Source organism: Thermobia domestica, chromosome 13 (assembly GCF_964235325.1).
Source record: "Thermobia domestica chromosome 13, izTheDome1.hap1.1, whole genome shotgun sequence".
Taxonomy (NCBI): domain Eukaryota; kingdom Metazoa; phylum Arthropoda; class Insecta; order Zygentoma; family Lepismatidae; genus Thermobia; species Thermobia domestica.
In genome coordinates, this window is record NC_137466.1 from 70,400,945 (window position 1) to 70,416,080 (window position 15,136).

Below are 15,136 nucleotides of genomic sequence, written 5' to 3' on the forward strand. Positions count from 1 at the left end.
AAACTTTTAATTAAATTACAGTTGAAAATGAAGGAAGACTGAAAATTTACGATGAAATATCTGAAAATTGAGATTTGAAGATATTTAGTGTAAAAACTGCATATTTTAAAAATGTAATATGATTTGCTTTTAAAAATAAATCAAGTACTACTTCCTTAGCAGTGAGGATACTACCTTAATAGAATTGACATGAACAGCAAATACTCCTGACCTGAAAACGTTCGAATATATATGAGCCGCATTAGGGAGGCAAGAAGTTCATTTCTTTCTCAGAGATCTATGGACATATTAGTGGATCCCTTCGGATTTGATCAATACATTATCGTTTTAAGTATAGATTACAATTCTAGAACTGCATAGGGTTCCAGATCATCACAACTTTTATTAAGTGTAGCTTTCACAATTTGCAATGTAGGTGTTTATCCCCATTAAGTCATGTTTTATGATAAAAGTATTATTTTCCCTCCGATTCCTGCTTCTGCTCGTAAGTTTTAATGGTGCAACATTTCTTCAGCTTTGTAGCTATTAGTATGGAGCATGTAACATGGACTTTTTAATGTAAAAAAAAATATGTTAAAAGAAAACATTCTAGTTATTCTTCGTTCTTGGTTACTGACTGAGGAGTTCGATACAATTTACTATTTTCATAGTGTTTATATTTGATTCTTTAGAGTTTATTCAATTAATAATTTGTACGTTCTCTAAGATCTCTAATGAAGATAATAGGTACTAAAATCGTTTTAAAGTACAGTGCTGTTGTGGATCGTCAGATCACAGTCTACAATCAATCAGAAAGGGGGAAAAATCGATGTGTTAAAATTGTGCCTTTTGGGATAAATTTGCAATTGGGGTAAAACTTTTTCAAATATATGGATTAAATACGGACAACTGGAAGTACTAGGTATACTTTTTTTTAGAGTAAATTCGAAAATGTGAAATTTGTGAAGCATTTCAAGTATTTAACTTAATCATTATTTAGTAATATTCAAAGGTGTTATACTCAGATAGAATAAAATCAAATAGATTGATCTCTTTCTGTTAACGAACTTTTGAATCGCTTTGTGGCTTTTTCAGTCAATGCTATCCATTTATATACTGCAGCTGCCGTTGGTGTTGGTTTTTAATGGAATTTGTTATACTTTTATATCAAACTTTAAACTTCAATCCTTATTAGTGCTTGATTTTTTTTATTGTTTTACCCAATAATTTTCTTTTTGAAAATTTGAAAATTTTTATATTCCATACAATTTGCCTTACTTACTATTACATTTGTAATATTAGGGATAGTACTTTAGACCCTATATTATTCTAACTTTTTGGTTATTAGTATTGAACTATACCAACTTAATTTCTATTGGACCAGAAATGGCGGGGGAAATTAATTTTCCTTGATTCTAGCGTGAACTTTTGGGATTGTCTTTGATAGGGAAGGCATGCGTATAACTATCTCTTTATTTATATACGTTACAAGCATTACGGTATTTGCTGCGAAATATCCTACTCGTTTCGCTCGTTTAATTTTGCACGTCAGTATAAATAAAAAAAAAATATGCAGTTTTCTTTTAATATATGTGTCTGAAATTGTAACTAATATTGTCTGTGGTGGTGCAATAGAAAGTTAGAAGGAGCGAGAATCCAAGGTTTCGAAGAACTACAGGCATGTAGTGGTTTTTATTCTTCATTATTTTTATCATATAAAGAAAGTCAAATTACTTAAAATTGTATTTTGACAAGAATCTGGATGTAACGACCCCCCACTTCGCTGCAGCACTTAATTAGTACATACCTAGACATATACTATCAGAAATTACTTAGTAGACCAATCAGGAGCTTTGGGGAAAATGGAGTCTCGATAAAAAGTTTGAATAGTCAAAGAAAATTAGGGGTGTGATCACTAAACTTGATAACTCTCATTGCATTCTTGTATTTATCTGATAATTTGACCATCATACCAGTTACCAATAATTTGAGCATAGAAAGTCGTTAAATATAAAATATAGTAGAAAAAGAAAATTTGAACAATTGGTCCGCAGACGCGATTTCGCACATTATTTAATAATCTTAAACACCTTTACCCGAAAATTCGGTTCTTGTGGTTCATCAACTTGTACTACCATACCTGTCAATTACAATTATTTGAATAAGTTAAAATCCATATATACAAAATATTATCTATAATCATACATTCTACTACAGAGGAAGATTCTCTGATTTAATATGACATAACTCTCTCACCATACGCATATATTTGAGAACTAAAACTCAATGATTAATTAAAATTTTGTCTCTTACTTACAATATACCTATATATATCTTTACCTGCTTCACATATAAAATATTTGAAATCCGAACATTTGTAATCCATGAATCTTGGAGTTCCAGAATCAGTTTGTTCTAGCGATAAACAATCTCGGCCTGCTCTGACATCTCGGTGAGTGAATGGTGGATATCCTTTGGAAGGTTTATCTTGGGAAATATAGGTTTTATTTTTCAGCCACATCCATTGACCATTCACTAGTTTCCCTCCGATCCACAATCCAGCTTCATCTGCAACGAAAGTACATTATCTCATTTAACCGTAAATAAATCGTGTTTGATGCACATCATGAATAGTAATTTAAAACAAATGAAAGTTACTAGAACAAGTAATTGGGTATTTATTTTCTGAGGCACATGACAGAAGATATGGTGAAAGAAAAACTATTTGAAGAAATAGGCCTTAACGCTCGTTTTCTAGAGAAGGCTTAATCATTTGATGTAGGTGACGAACATATTCTTTAACGTGGTATTATAGAAGACGGCTCTGCATATTAGTTTTAAGTCTAACTTAACCAACTGCGGATTTATGATAGTAACATGATGAGCATTGATCAGTGGCGGCTATTGATGGAAGTCACATCAGTAAAGATCACATTATTTTCGCTACAAACTAAGCTTCTTATACAATAATTAGGCCCTTACCTTATAGAGATAAAACTGTAACTTTTACTTATGATTTCTCGTAAGAGCCGACACTGCATTTATTGAATGATTTATCTTTATCCACCGATGGTGGAATTCGCCAGGAGATGTCCAATTGAAGTACTGTATTTCTATCAGACGTTGATTCTGATTTGATCTCCTCCTGTCATATGAAGCTGGGTGATTTCCATGAATAAACAAAGAATTCGGATAGAAGCTCTCTATTTGTTAAAGAGATACGAGTGCTAACATTAATATTATTAGCATTTCTTAGTAATTTCCAAGTAGTTGTATACTTCTGTAGTCCGAAAGGTGTCTTCCATCTTCTCTTAAATTTCGCTTAGCGCTTTGTCATCTGTCATCTATAGATAAAAATCATATCCAACATCTTAAGCGAAACACGAATTTCCATTTGGCATAATTTTTATTCCGCCTAACAATCTTATTTAGGAGAAATAGTTATGTGATAATGTTTAAAACCAGCTCTGAAGTTTTACACTATAGCTCTATTGGCGCTTACGTTTAAGTCTGAAATATATGGTATCATAACGTTGTCATGACATTCCTGAGCTAAAAACTACAGTGAAACCTCCCTTAACGGACACCTCTACAATACGGACAGATTTTTATGTCCCGGCAAAAATATATGTTCTCTTACAGAACAAAACCCTAACTTTTACGGACACTCTCACATACGGATGCGGACAGTCCTTTGTTCCCCCAAACGTTTCAATAACCTCTTCATAACGGACAGGAATTATTCTCGGTTCTGCGATATATTACAGTAAACAGAAAAGTATTTTCCCAACAAGTGTATCTATCATGAGTCTAGACCTGGTGAACCATCAAACAGAACAGCTTCAAGCTGAACTTGAAATTCTTCTTTTCTTTTCTTTTCTTTTTCTTTCTTTCTTTTTTTTTTTTTTTTTTTTTTTGTCTGCCCGCAATAAACTGTTTTCTTCTCGAAATCCTAGAAAACCTTCAATAAGCAATAACACTCATACAGGGTCAGTTGTATGACCAAGAATTCTATACGAAAGATTTTCCCTTTCCTATTAGTCCTTTTTTCTCTAGGCCTTGCATCTTTCCCGACAATTTCATAGGTAACAAAAACATTGATTGTTTTATAATAACATTCTCAACGAGGAATATTTCCTCTTGTACTTTTTTTTTTTTTTTGTTTTGAAAAGCAACATTTTTCTTTTAATTATGATACTGGAACAAGTCTGAGTTGGAGTTTTTCCTGCTTCTTTTTAGGTCAATAAACATATACACTCCCAATAAATTATCTTTTCATCGATTCCGTCAACGAATATACCGCGCCAATGCACAAACACACATACTCACACACACATTTCTACTGAGGATTCTCAGAGGACACTTGCTAATGAGTTTTGTTACCCTTGTAGAGGAAAAGGTATGCCTTTTTCGCTAAACAAAGGAGTTTAGCCGGTTAGTTGGTTCCTAACACATCTTTTGAGAAGGTTCTGAGAATTTGAAATAAATGAAAAATTCTCTCCCACTTTCCTTCCCATGCATCTTTTGCAGTATACAAATATATTAACACATCCCCCAGCAATAATATTATTTAACAGAAATGAATCTCTTCTTCATCCCTCCCAGTAATTCAAAAACGTACTAAATACACTGTTTTCATATTGCATTTTACATATTTACGCTCATACATAATGTATTTACTGTATATTACTGTATACAATTACCGTTGTGAAAAATTAAATTTTTGTAACCTCTCTTTAACGGACACCTCTCAGTAACGGACAAAAATTCATGTCCCATTGGTGTCCGTTATTCAGAGGTTTCACTGTATATATTTTACCATATATTTTCTTCTAATCTAGACCTACTGGGTTACTTGTTTCGTTCAAAGACGATCTCAAACAAGAGAATGGAAATCAATTTAATAAAGAAATTAGTGAAAAAAATTAAACAGGGCACGTATATATATATCTCTGCTTAATTAAATGAATACTGAATTATCAGAAGCATCTCAATTGATTATCATCCCCGAGAACTTGTTATTATGCAAGCTGCTGAAGGGTTGTGTATTAATTCCCGATGCTCATACTGTATTAATTCCCGATGCTTACACACATTTATTGTGAGGCATGGCTTAGTACTTCATTCTGGGAAATAATGAATATGTTTATATGATTTATTTAATGTAAATGATTTCAATGAAATAATTTATTTCATACTTATTTGAAACAAACATGAATATGTGAAATAATTAATATAGAAACACTGTCAGGCCTTCTACATAGAAGGTATTTCAGTCTTAAGATCATTAGGCGAGATGGCAGGAACACGAATTCATATTTCGCCTAAAATGCTGAATGTGATTTTCAACTATGAATGATAGGCAAAATGGTAAAAGATAGACAAAATGAAAATTAGGCGTATTGACGAGTAACTCGTCCTACCTAAGGGGATTAAGGTGATTCAGCGTTGAATGCTTTTCTAAATCTTCTACTAGATCTTACACCATCCACCAGATTTTATAAACTGCGTGAACATTTCTTAATGGTAAGGAGCTTCTCAATAAAGGTGTATGTTTTATCATTAACATATTTAATACTTACGGTGACGTAAGTTGATAAGTACGAACCGAACTAATTCTTCGTTGTCTAGAGTTGCTAGCGTCATGCCAGAAATGTTGCATAAATTTTGAGCTTCATCGAATGGCACTCTTTCATATTTAACTTCATATGTCCTCTCTCCACTGTCTAGAAGTTGTGTCTCAGCTTGCAAATGATAATTTTTTCCTTCGTCAATCAAAAATCTTGGTTCCAATGCATCTGGTTGATCTTCCGTTTCGTTTTCAGCTGAAACTGAGTATAAGAGGATTAAGATTGACAACATGGTTTCCATAAGTCTTAAGTAGCATAACTGAGAATTCACAAAGATACTTCTATTAACTTTTTTAATATTATTTTTAAAAAATGAGATTTTGCAACGTCTACTAGTGCTTCGCTCAAGCATCAGCCCGCTGTACACTACTAAATAAAAGCTGTACACTTGTTTACATTCAACATTTTTTTAGTTTGGCCACCAACTACCCGAAACTCCTTCCATACTTATCCAATTATTCAAGAACTTTGTTATACATAACAATCCCACACGTGGAAACATCTATTACCTCGACTGTTTACTATTAGGAACTAGCGTTACGAACAATGACGTTTGCCGTAAGGGAATATCATTGTAGGTAAAGCTTAGCTCACGAATCTCTGCCGCGATTGATGCCTACGAAGAATTAGAACCGCGGCAGAGATTCGTGAGCTAAGCTGTACCACAAGGCCCTATAGCCAATCCCAAGCACATGCTGAGAAAGCGGGAAAGGACTCAAGGCAAATGTGACCTATCAAGCACTCCTGTTGACAAAAATAGCGCTGGCTTCAGAGGATTAAAACATTGCCTTTTATGTTTGAGTCTTCCTCGTAGAGTCCAACTCGATAAACAACACAGAGGCGGCTCTACGATATTTTATACCCTAGGCGAAAAACATATCTGGGCCTCCATAATCTTCTTTTCCTCCAAACCCAAACCAAGTGAAGTCTTGTCATCCTTGACATTTTCATCATATTATCACATTGTTACCATTTGTTTAAGCATTAAATAAAATAAAACTTACTCCCAACGCCCCTGTAGATCTAGTGGACTTGAATGAAACATTGCATTTTAGGTTTTTCTCACCAGTTGATTTTTGAACGTGTATAGCTTATTTCATTGTCTTAAAACTTTTCAGAATTAAATTAAAAATTAACTTAAGAATTGTAAACGATGTAAAGAGAATATTAAAATGTATTAGAAATATCAATATATAGCTAATTTTTTCTGTATTAATATATATGGGTTGCCAAATTTGATAATAATAATATTTTGCAGAAGTTTAACGGAATTCAGGATCTGATTATAAATCTAGAAAAAATTTACAAATTATCACTTTATTATTAATAACCAACAGATATTAAAATGATTAAACTAAAAGCTTATAAGTGACAACATAATATGCTCACAAGATTCTGCTTAGCGTCAATCCTTAATTTTTTTAATGGTAATTTGAATGAGCTCTGAATTTCGCAGTTTAATAGAATCCTATCTCGTTTGTTATCATTGCAGCCTATGAAAAGGCTAATCAAACATTTCATAATGAAATATTTTACTTTATAATCAAGCAGTTTAAAGGATTATGAGAGAAAATAATGTTCACCTGGTTTTACACATATAAATCCTTGTTTGTCATTGCAGTTTATTCCAAAAAATAATGGTTGATCGTGATCCAATCTGTCCATATTTAGACAAAGATGTGGCCCTGTGTCTTCTGATGCATCCCACTTGATAGCTGTATCATCTTTAGGAATAAGATTATCAGAGTCTAACCATCTCCATTCGTCATTACTTTTTTCTCCGTAAAGCCAAGTGTGATGCATTTCTAACATTTGGGTACGAATGAAGAAAAATAATAAAACAGGTTTAATATAATATAAGTTATAATTTTAAATGTAAAAAGTAAGTTTTAATATAATAAAATTTTAGTCGATAAACACACGGAAATTTGTTTCGAAAATGAATTTGCACTTTAATATTACGAAAGATCAAAACTTTTATTATTAATTTGACACTCTATAGCTAAGTGTATTAAGTGTGGCAAGGTCTCAGATACAGGCTCATGTTCATTTGTTGTTTATTTTATTTATTTATTTATTTATTTATTTTCTGCAACAGATAGTAGGAGTTAAACCTCTTGGTATCTTTCTCTCCCGCAACGTGCTTCAATGTGTGTGTCAGTGAGTTCCTCATTGTCGTTGCGACTGGAAGTTAGTATACGGTCTCTGCTTAGTCATATTTTTATTTGAAATATTCACAGGTTCTGTGGAACGAAAAATAAAAATATTTCTATATAATGTTCATAAGAATGTAAATCATAAGAGGAATGGGACAAAATAATAAAATAATATTAGTTTCATTGTAATTATTTTGTGCCTCCTACCATTATTCAACATTTGATGTTTTTCGGTGTATATTTCATTTAAGGCTTAGAAAAGTATTTTTACGTTCAATAATTGAAATGATCATAGTTGTAAATTGGTAAAGGTGATGGTAATATAATACAACCATATTTAGCTTTAATAACGACTTTATGAGAAAGAATTCATAGGAAAACGAAAGGAAAAGACCGGTCTCTGAGACTAGCCACACTAAAGATGTTCCAGAAATTCACTACATTTACGAAGAGTTAATCAGGAGGTGGTAAAAAGTAGTTAATATTGTTAGTACTACTGCTTCGTTGCGAGAGAACCAGGATTGATTCGTAGTGGAAGTTAATATGTTTTACCTGTAAGTCCATATTACGCTGTAGCTTTACGTCTTATATTGTCTCCAGCACGTTAAATTCTAAAACAGCACTCTAACCAATCATTTGCAATCCTATCTCATATTTACAGAACACTTTAATCTCAACTTTAAAAATTTGTATCTTCCGTAATTCTAAACAGTGTGTTACGCAACTTATACTATGAAGAAGGCATTTATACATATATTGTACAGTACGCAGCAAAAATCCTGCAACATGAGCATGTAAGTTTATAGTGAAACTACGCCTAACATCCCAGGAAATCAACATAATGTCTAAGTGGCACGAATCACGCCAGGAGAAACCTCGGCGTCCTCCCCTGCACACTTATTTTGGAGCAAAAGATTTCCTCGTTTCACAATAAACTTACATGCTCATGTTGCAGTTTGTTTTTGCGCAGACTGTACATAGAATCAACAAGCAGGTTCTACTATATATTTTTAAAACAATGGTGTATAATTTGAAGGGTGAGACGAGCGAGCAATAAGGAGTTTATTACTGACAGAATAAACAACCTAGATGCATTCGTAATGTAAATATTACGAATACTGTAACAAAGAGACATTAAATTAAATACAATATAAGCACAAAATAACTATTCAATGATAACTGTGGTTCCATTAAGAACAAAGCTTGATTAAAAATCATAAATCTGCACTAAATGATATGCAGAAGTTATCCTAGAAATAAATATTAATTGCTAAGAATTATTATTACTATTGAAGAATTGAAATTCAATGCTGTATCTGAAATTGCAAAACACCAGCGAGTGGCAAAGGAGGAAGCGTGAAATGTGCAGTGTACATGAAGAAGCGTTAGGTAAAAAAAGGTTGGAAACTACTGATTTAAGGACACTGATCTTTCAATTATTAACTAGTATAGATTATATTGCATACTTTGTAAGAATTGGTCATCTGTTGTGTAAATTTAAAAAAAAAAAGTTCGACAGTATTTTTAAGATTCGTAAAACACACTGAAGAATTCTACTATACCTTCGATATTACAGTATATTATTATATAATCTTTTTGTTTATAACAAAAAGTAAATGCTGGTTTGGCTTTTTATATATATATATCTAATGTCCTAAAATAACCAAACGTTACGATTCAGCAAATTGTGAAGGATGACGCACTTTATTATATAATTTATTCACTTTACGTTTTAATGCGTCATATTTTAGCCACTTTTAGATACTAAACGTGGCTAATATTTTCATTTCTGTCGTATTGCTTCTGTTTATTTTCCACTCGAAATAAGTGATTATAGTTTAGAAATGTGTAACAAAAATCAAACAAAATATACTTTTTATTTTTGCTAAATGACTTTCTAAAGACGGTCTCCTCGATTCACTGGTGTCTTCTATTGCGTATAAAAATTACCCCCTATTAAAGTTGCTAAAGATACGTGACTTTAAAATAGTTTAATTTATTATTACAGTACATATTCTGCTTATTCGTATTCATTAAAACCTATTTTATTGACTTATCATATTTATTTTAAATTGTATTCGTTTGAACAATATCACCGCAAAAGTGTGATAATCGTGACATTGAAGATCATACGCAGCGAATAAAAGAACAGCATTTGGTTGAAATTGTCCAGACTAAACGGTTTCTAACATTTCGAAGGTAACCCAAGAATTGACTATAATTTTTAAGGATTTTTGATACAGGATTGATTTTTCATTTTTTTCCTATTTTTTCGACGTTTAGTTGAATAGTCTACCTATGAATTCAAAGCCTTATTATGTTACTCACCATTTTCGAGTTCTGCCATATTTTCCACTATCCAGCCTATATTTTCCTTCATAGTTGGTTCATCAAATGACAACAACTTAGACTTTCTGTGAAAGCAGAAAGCCACAGCCTCTGCCCAGGTCAACCCAACACTGTAGAATATATACTTAATCTCATTTCTAATTCTAACTTCTCCTTTGAATCCACCAATTGTAAGTCCTTTAGCTGTGCTCTCCACTTCTGAAACACAAAACAAATAGTTGTTATCTTTTTAAATAGTACTTCTTGTGAAAAAGGTGGGTCTTATACTTTTATAGTATGTTACGCCTTCTCAATAACAAAATACAAATAGGCATTAGGAAATTATTAGCATCTTTAGATGACCTGCAATGACGGTATGAGTCATTGGGTCACTCTGGGTCATGATTTGTATCAGAGTCATCTAGGACAGGATCTCGCTTCATAGTGTTCTTTTGACCCGGAGACTCTGACACACAAGATTACTCGGAAGCTTTGATTTCGCACCAATGGATAAATGTTGATGCATATCGCACATATACACAGGGATTCATCCGCAGGAAATCAGTTTTCTGCAACTGAATGTTGATTTTCTTCATTTTGTACATTTTTTATTTTACACTTTTGGTACTTTCTTTTGTCACTACATAGAAATGTTACAAATTCCAACATTGGTCATGATCTCGAAAATATCTAAATAGAACACTCTTACATTTGTTTCAAGTCTCATGTCTTTATCCTTCTTGGTTCAAAATATGTACACAATCAAACTTTGGGCTGCGCAACTTTACCGACACACTGTAGTACTTCTGGTTTCAATAGAGCTATAAGTGTAAGAGATATCAAGAAGCGTTTTTTTGTAATTGATCCCGCGTCCAAAGCGTAGGTTCTATCGAGTCCGTAGCCGTCTATTTAAATCGAAAGTGGCTTAAATTAACGATTTTTTATTTCAACTTTATCGAAGTAGAACAAAAACAGGTTAGGATAACGAGTAATGAGATTTTGATATGAATTCAACGTTCGATGAACAGGTTATATCCTCAATCCCATTACTTTATTGCAATCAGTTATAGATGTACTACTTTACGTATTGAATTCGCATAATTTGGAAGTCTACCGTAGTTTCACACTCACGTTTTTAAAAATTTGAATTGCAATAAGCTACAGTGATTTTTTAGTATCCCAAAATGAGACAATGGTGGGTAATAAGCTAATGAACAACTGTGTTTCAAAATACTCTTCTGTTGTAATACTAAGGTATATTTTTCTATTGATACTAACTGCATCAAAACGAAATAATGAAATTATATCCGATAAATTGGAAAAGCGTATGATTCTCTGATTCTTTAATACTGTAAGTGCACCTGAAATCTAAATTCTACACGAACTTGATTTCTATTCCACATGCTTGGAAAGGAAGTTCTGTGCATTAAAGCTTCTTTTTATAATTCCTTTATTAAATTAACCTATTTTTAAAATAATTATAGGTCTAATAATATCCGTTTCTTGCAATTACTATTCACGAAATAGTTTTCTAGATAAGGTGGAAAACGTATTTCCACTTGATAGCCTGTTGGGTCCAATGCACCAAAAGACTTGTTCTAAATATGTTAAAATAGGTATGTTTTTCAAGTTGTAAAATATAAATATAAAAATGTTATTAGCCAAAAGAAAGGATGAGTTGATTAAACCATCTTACAATATATATAGTTCAAAAACAATTTTTCCTTCTGAACCTACATTTTGATTTTGCAACCTTAGCTGTGATATTCAGATACTCTGAAGCGGAATTAACATAGAAAATGAATATCTTTTTGACAATAAACGTTTACAGTTTTTAAAATTACAATTTCTTTTTACATTGCATCTAACAAACCGAATAATTATTTCAGAACGGGAGTAGAATATAATTTTCGTAACTATAAAGGTTATTTACAAACCAGTGGTTCATGTAACAAAATTTATATCGAAGAGATCAAAGACAGTTGAATACATATTTATTTATTTTCATAGTTTCTTTTTATCATATCTAATTTTTGTCAAGAACTTATTATATAACACTTACCATCTTCGCAGACAAAGAAGTGTTGTCTACTGCAGACTTCATCCAAGAAGTAAGGTTGCTGATGGCTGTCCAACAGCAAGCATTCCCTTCCTGGTCGTGGTACATCATACAACCACGGAGGATATTTGTCTCCTGTTTTATTGCCAATTGGTTCAGCTGTTGACATCCAAACAAATTCATTGTTGTCTATTATTCCATTGATCCATACACGATCAAATTCTGAAATAGGAATAACATTATACAGTGGCGGCGGTTGGACGTTAAAAGTGAGGGGGCAAGACATGATCTGAATGTTTGTATGTAATTGTTAGTTTCCCTGGTTGTTTCTAACATTTTGTTTGACGAAAGGTTGTATAACTAATAGGATACTATATTTTTCAGTTAAAATACCGTATATAGTATTTCATATTTTATTAAGTAAATTGAGAAGAACAACGCAAGTAGATACTAGCCGTTTGTACTCTTAAACAACGAAAGTGTAAGAAGAGATTTGATTCCTTGCTCATGAACATCTTAAAATTCTGTCTGGAAAATTGTGTGATCAGATTATTTAATAAATTTGCAAAACAAATAAATAGAAAGGATAATATTAATCATGGTAATGAATAATGATGCTTGTTTTGCAAAAGTTATATTGAAACTGAGGATTAATGAAAAACTTAATATTTAATTCCACACATGCTATTAAATGTATGTTATTACTCTTAGAAAATGAAAGGCAGTAAATACTACAAGCATATGCTACGACATTTAAAGAAATATTTGCTTTTGCAACTTCTTGAAATATGTTCGTTGCCAGTAGGTGCAGTTTTCACTTTCTTGGAACACATCAAAACACAAAAATACTTACAAGTAAACCTTACGTTTGGGTGAATCGAGTTGCTGACTGAAACACATATGAGAAAGTAGTACTAAATGTGGTCAGTATTTCAGTGAAGTTTAAGGTGCGAAGCTCCAGGGGTTTAGGAGATACAGCTACCAGAACATCACATAGAAGTACAGAATAGTCTTCATACAGTTGGAGGTAAAAGCTCTGTAAGACCTCTTGTAACGACAAAAGGTGAATAACATATATATGGGTACATATTATGACTAGGGGGAAGTCATATTGTAAGGGTATACCTGACGGCGGCCGTCTTGAAATCCGCCATTTTGAATTAAGGTTAAGTTTTTTTAAATAGGAATAGGGTCATGTGATGCATGATTTAAGGCGCAAATTTAATCAGAAGAACAATGGTGACGTTAATTTTGATTTACGCGCAATTGGTAAAAAGTTACAGGGAAATTAAATATTGTTGCAGCATATATATTAGTCCTTTACCTCGCCTTGTAAATTTTGTGATAATGATAATAATTAAATAAAAAGCAAGTGGATAAATATTAGGTCTATGGTGAGAGTTGCCTTGATGGCGGCCATGTTCAAATCCGCATTTTGAATCAGACAAAAGTTTTAAACAAAACGCATAACAGTGAGACATTATTAATAGCAATTTTTACCATAACTCCAACCGTATAACCATTTTTGCTTTATCATTAACCAGCACAAAATTAAATGGATCGCTCCTTACGACTACTGCTTTGACGGAATTGTCAACGATAAATAGGTCAAGTGTAACTCGTTTGTGTGCTCACTGTGAGCAGAGCATTTGTGCAAGTCATGGACTCTTTTCTGAACTACATATTGATTGTACTAATTGATGACTTTTCTGGAAGAAAGACCCAAGTTCAATTATGACTCAATTCCACTTTGGTCATTTTTCCTTAAATTAGCAACTTGTTTATGCGATAACAAATGCTGGTTAATGATAAAGCAAAAATGGTTATACCGTTGGATTTATGGTAAAATTTGCTATTAATAAGGTGTCAATGTTATGCGTTTTGTTTAAAACTTTTGTCTGATTCAAAATGGCAGATTTGAACATGGCCACCATCAAGGCAACTCTTAGCATAGATCTAATATTTATCCACCTGCTTTTTATTTAATTATTAACATTAACACAAAATTTACAAGGTGGGAAAAGGACTAATACATACGCTGCAACAATATTTAATTTCCTTGTAACTTTTTACCAATTGCGCGTAAATCAAAATTAACGTCATCATTGTTCTTCTGATTAAATTTGCGCCTTAAATCATGCATCACATGACCCTATTCCTATTTTAAAAACTTAACCTTAATTCAAAATGGCGGATTTCAAGATGGCCGCCGTCAGGTATACCCTTACTATATGACTTCCTCCTAGTCCTAATATATACCCATATATATGTTATTCACCTTTGGTCGTTAGAAGAGGTATTACAGAGCTTTTACCTCCAACTGCATGAAGATTATTCTGTACTTCCATGTGATGTTCTGGTAGCTGTATCTCCTAAACTCCTGGAGGTTCGCACCTTAAACTTCACTGAAATACTGACCACATTTAGTACTACTTTCTCATATGTGTCTCATTCAGCAACTCGATTCACCCAAACGTAAGGTTTACTTGTTGGAATCAATCCACACTTCAGTTATACAAAATAAACTTAAAACCTAGAATTATGTTCAATTTACTAAATTTTATTGTATATACACTCGTACATCATTAAACACAACACTTCACTCGTATATTACACTACAAAACAATGGAAAAGGTAGAAGTTGTTTCTTATCACGCTCTTTTTAATCGATACTCCTTACTTTAGAAAGAAGAAAAGACATTTTAGGAATTGTCAATTTTTGTGCAATTAAAGAATAACTTGTGAAATAGGCCCTACTTTTTTGCATAATGTTCTTTCGATTAGCTTCAAAGCGGCTCACTAACATATCGAGCTCTTGTAAGAAGAAATGAAAGTATGCTGAAATTGTGCTCCAATAGGTTATTTTTTGGGGTTATTTATTAAAACGCAATTACTGTAGCTTTCTTTACTCCACGGGAAGACAACCAATACGTATTCACGCAACAGCAAATATTATATGGCAGCATTTTTTCCTATTAATCAGT

General features: G+C 32.5%; 1 protein-coding gene across 1 annotated transcript in view; it reads right to left on the reverse strand.

Annotated features, from left to right (window-relative positions):
• Positions 1-15,136, reverse strand: part of LOC145668221 (uncharacterized) — a 63,676-nt gene that overhangs the window by 2,065 nt on the left and 46,475 nt on the right. The window contains exons 5-9 of the mRNA XM_081735873.1: positions 12,156-12,374; positions 10,094-10,312; positions 7,193-7,414; positions 5,562-5,810; positions 2,320-2,547 (exon numbers count right to left, since the gene is read on the reverse strand). Of these exons, the coding sequence (XP_081591999.1) occupies positions 2,320-2,547; positions 5,562-5,810; positions 7,193-7,414; positions 10,094-10,312; positions 12,156-12,374 (1,137 nt within the window). The remainder of the gene's footprint in view (positions 1-2,319; positions 2,548-5,561; positions 5,811-7,192; positions 7,415-10,093; positions 10,313-12,155; positions 12,375-15,136) is intronic.